Source organism: Atta cephalotes (assembly GCF_000143395.1).
Source record: "Atta cephalotes unplaced genomic scaffold scaffold00024, whole genome shotgun sequence".
In the NCBI taxonomy this organism is placed as follows: domain Eukaryota; kingdom Metazoa; phylum Arthropoda; class Insecta; order Hymenoptera; family Formicidae; genus Atta; species Atta cephalotes.
In genome coordinates, this window is record NW_012130088.1 from 1,312,490 (window position 1) to 1,316,236 (window position 3,747).

The window sequence follows — 3,747 nt, forward strand, 5'->3', positions numbered from 1 at the left end:
ATAACACGAAGGATATTTATTATATTTTTATGCAGATAATTAGCGATATTATTCATGTATGCATGAATAAAAAAGAGCTCGTATGTAGAGCTCTGATTCTTTCTAGGTTGAAATAAGAATATAACATACATGCAAGAGACTAACGTAGAAGGTAGTAATGCAAACATTTCTCACTATTAATCATATTAATCTTATTACCATAATTTATTTCCACAAACTAAAGATATTTATTTTAATGCAAGATAACATACAATTTATTAAATTACAAGAAAGACATCATACGATTTACTAAGCTTATGACACTCCATACTAATAAAACCGTAATAACCGTTAACAAAGAATAATGGTAGACCTTTAATCTGAAAGAAAAGAATCATTGTAAATATGGTTTTACGAAACAAAAAACAATAGCTTTTAGATAAATATGGAATGAAAATTACTCGCCTCCTATATTTCTCACGTCCTTTCTCTAAGGTTTCCATCGGATCTTTAATTAAATATAAGCGCAAACCAGGTATCATATTCTTGAGATATAATTCCCACTCCAAGTTATTCATATTGAAATTGAAAATCTGGCGATCAGCTGGAGTCACACGATTCCAGAGCTTTACAACAGCGTCATTGCTGAATCGCCATTCTTGCGACGAAAAGTATGCTATTATAGAGCTAAAACGGTTTATCTTCTTATATGCCTTTAATAGCCTAAAAGTTTACAACTCTATTTAAAATCCTGCTAAAATATTCACAATAATGTTTTATTATGCTTTTAAGTAAATTTCTTACATAGGTTTTCGGCCAATAAGAAAGAGCATAGTGTCGACTATAACAGCGGGTATCATATGTAGAATTATCACATACATATCGTGCATAAATTTATATTTGTTTAGAAAAAACATGTAATACCAAAGAACATGTGTGCTTGGTACCTGCATGCCATACAGTTCATTTAATTTCATAAATTTCTTCCAAGTAATGGGATTTTGGCATATCGACACGTAATTGTAAATCGGCACTCTCTCAGTTTCTGGAATATCCGGATTTGCATTCTCGATGCTCAACAAAGTATTTCTAACAAAAATAAATATATAATGTATAATATATATAAACTATACATAATAATATATAATATATAAAATATATAATATAATTGTAAATGATAAAGTATCTCATATGCATTAGTCTTATTTTGTTATTTAGATTAATATTGATATAAAAGTTATAGAAAATGAAGTGTTAAATCTTATAAAATTATATAAATCCTTAGAAATATTTCCAACATTTTATTTTCTAATTCGATTTAACAATTGCTGAAGTTCTTGATATTAATCATGAAACTTTTTTCCTAGGATGAAAAGTGAAAAATGAAAAATTTCTCCATTAACTTAAAATTTTCACCTTTCACTTTCTATCCTAGGGAGTTTCATAATTGATACCCTGTACATGTAGCGTATTTATCTAAAATTAAAAGTAAATTTTTTAAATTAAAGCTCTAAGGCACTACAGCTTAAAAAATGAATTTAAGAAATTAGATAATTTAAATTACGTTTGTTATGCAATTTTTTAAAATCAAAACAAAAAGTAGTAATTGTTGTTAACAATATATGTACTTATAAGGCTGCTGCATTAAAGTTCTTGAATACTCAGCTGTATTGAATTGTCATAAGTGAGAAATGACACGTAGTATTTTATCGATCTCATTATTCCGTTTTATCCAAATTGTCTTTATTTACAAATAGAATGCAGAAAAATCAACGTGTTGCTTATGACATATTTCTCTTTTCTAACATCACAATTCAATATTGAGATGAATATTTAGGAGCTTTAACACGACATCAATAACATAATTAACATAATGATAATATATTAATGCATTTATCATTATTAAGATATTATTGATAATATTATTAATAAAATATTATTGATAATATCATTAATAAGATATTATTGATAGTAGTCTCATATTTGTGAATCAGCGACATACAACAAGATTAATTAGGGAAAAGAGGAACATTATATTGCGGTACTCGAAGAGTGTAAATTTTTATAAATACGGTTCTGACTGTATACGATATTTATTTTTAAGAAGGACTTAAGTATATAATTTATTTATATATGCAATTAGATTTAAATTTTATATATTTTTTTTAATTATAATCTCTTTTTCTGTATCTTATTAATCATTATATGCTGTTTCATATATGTAATCATTATATGTCATGAATAACTATGTCACAATAATAGATTTTTTCGATATTCGATTCTCTCATTACAGACTTATTTCATAAGCTCCTTGCGGAGAAATCGTGACAATGCATGTTGTTGATTTATAGAGAACGAAGAAAACAGATATATATATATATATATATATTTACAGGTATATATACTTCGACTGAATGAATCGCAACACTCATCTCAAATTTATGATAATCGAAAGCAATTATTATACATAAGTTATGTATATCATGATAATTTAATAAAAACTAAACAAAAGTTGATTACAAGAATAATTTTTGTTTATATAATTATTAATGATAAATATATATATAATTTTACTCATTGAAGACTCCGATATGTTTAAAATTAATTTGAAAGCAGTACTTATTTATTTTGTTTACAAATAATTGTGTATCTTCTGTTAAAAAAAAACAGCTTTCATAATATTATATCATTATAATTTATTTTATAAAATTATTTTATAGGTTTTGAAGTAATTTTTTATAAACAATAATTAAAAGTATGGATAAGAATTATAAATTTAAATTTTATTACACTTTATAATAACTTTTAGAATTTAATTACAAAAAACTAATTATGCGATAAAAATAGCAAAGTTGTAAAAATTAATAGACCAATCATGTATCTGCTTTAATAATATATGCACTGTATGTACTCTTTAACTTTAATCCTAATTAGTATTCGCTCCGAAATTTCCTTGACTGATTGCGGGTCTACAATATTTTAAATTAATTTGTACTTAAAGTTATCATAATTAAATGATTTTTTATGAAGATACAAATTCGAGGAATATAATTATGTAATTTAAAAATTATTCTTATTATTATTGTTCAAGTGCGAAACTTACCTTCTTTTGGCGGTATCCCAACCCGCAACTATGAGATGCGAAATAACATAATCAGCGGGCACTATGTCTGCTACTTTATTAGGATCACAATGCAAAGTACGTAATAAACCTATGGCACTACCCACGACAACACCGACTGCTCCATATATGTTGTTGATCCAGCCGCTCACTGGTTCATCAGCAGTTGATATTATAATTGATGGTCGTACAATGCAAACTGGAATTCCTATGCTGTATTGTCGAATAGTGTCTTCAGCGATCGCCTTTGTATATGCATATGAATTCGGCCAGTCGTCTATTAATCTATATTTATCCACATATTATACACAATATAACGTAATATAAAAAAATTTTCTCATGTATCTTTGATTTAAAAATTACTATCTACATATATATTTGTTAATCTTTATCTTATATTATATATGTTTATATGGATAGATAGTTGTTTCTTTCTTTCTCTCTTTCTCGTAGATATATAAACCTATATAAAAAAATATATATATATATATATATATATATAATACAATATTATTATATATATAAATTAGGAAAAGTAACTTTACTTACTAAACTTCCATTCTTTATTTACTACCTAGAAATATTAATTAAGAGTTATAGGAATATTCTGTATATATACATATATTAGGTGTAAGTAAAAAGAAATC

General features: G+C 25.5%; 1 protein-coding gene across 1 annotated transcript in view; it reads right to left on the bottom strand.

Annotated features, from left to right (window-relative positions):
• Positions 1-262: 262 nt before the first annotated feature.
• Positions 263-3,747, bottom strand: part of LOC105620046 (fatty acyl-CoA reductase 1-like) — a 7,835-nt gene continuing 4,350 nt past the window's right edge. The window contains exons 5-8 of the mRNA XM_012201556.1: positions 3,083-3,385; positions 784-1,068; positions 445-702; positions 263-359 (exon numbers count right to left, since the gene is read on the bottom strand). Coding sequence (XP_012056946.1) covers positions 263-359; positions 445-702; positions 784-1,068; positions 3,083-3,385 — 943 coding nt within the window. The remainder of the gene's footprint in view (positions 360-444; positions 703-783; positions 1,069-3,082; positions 3,386-3,747) is intronic.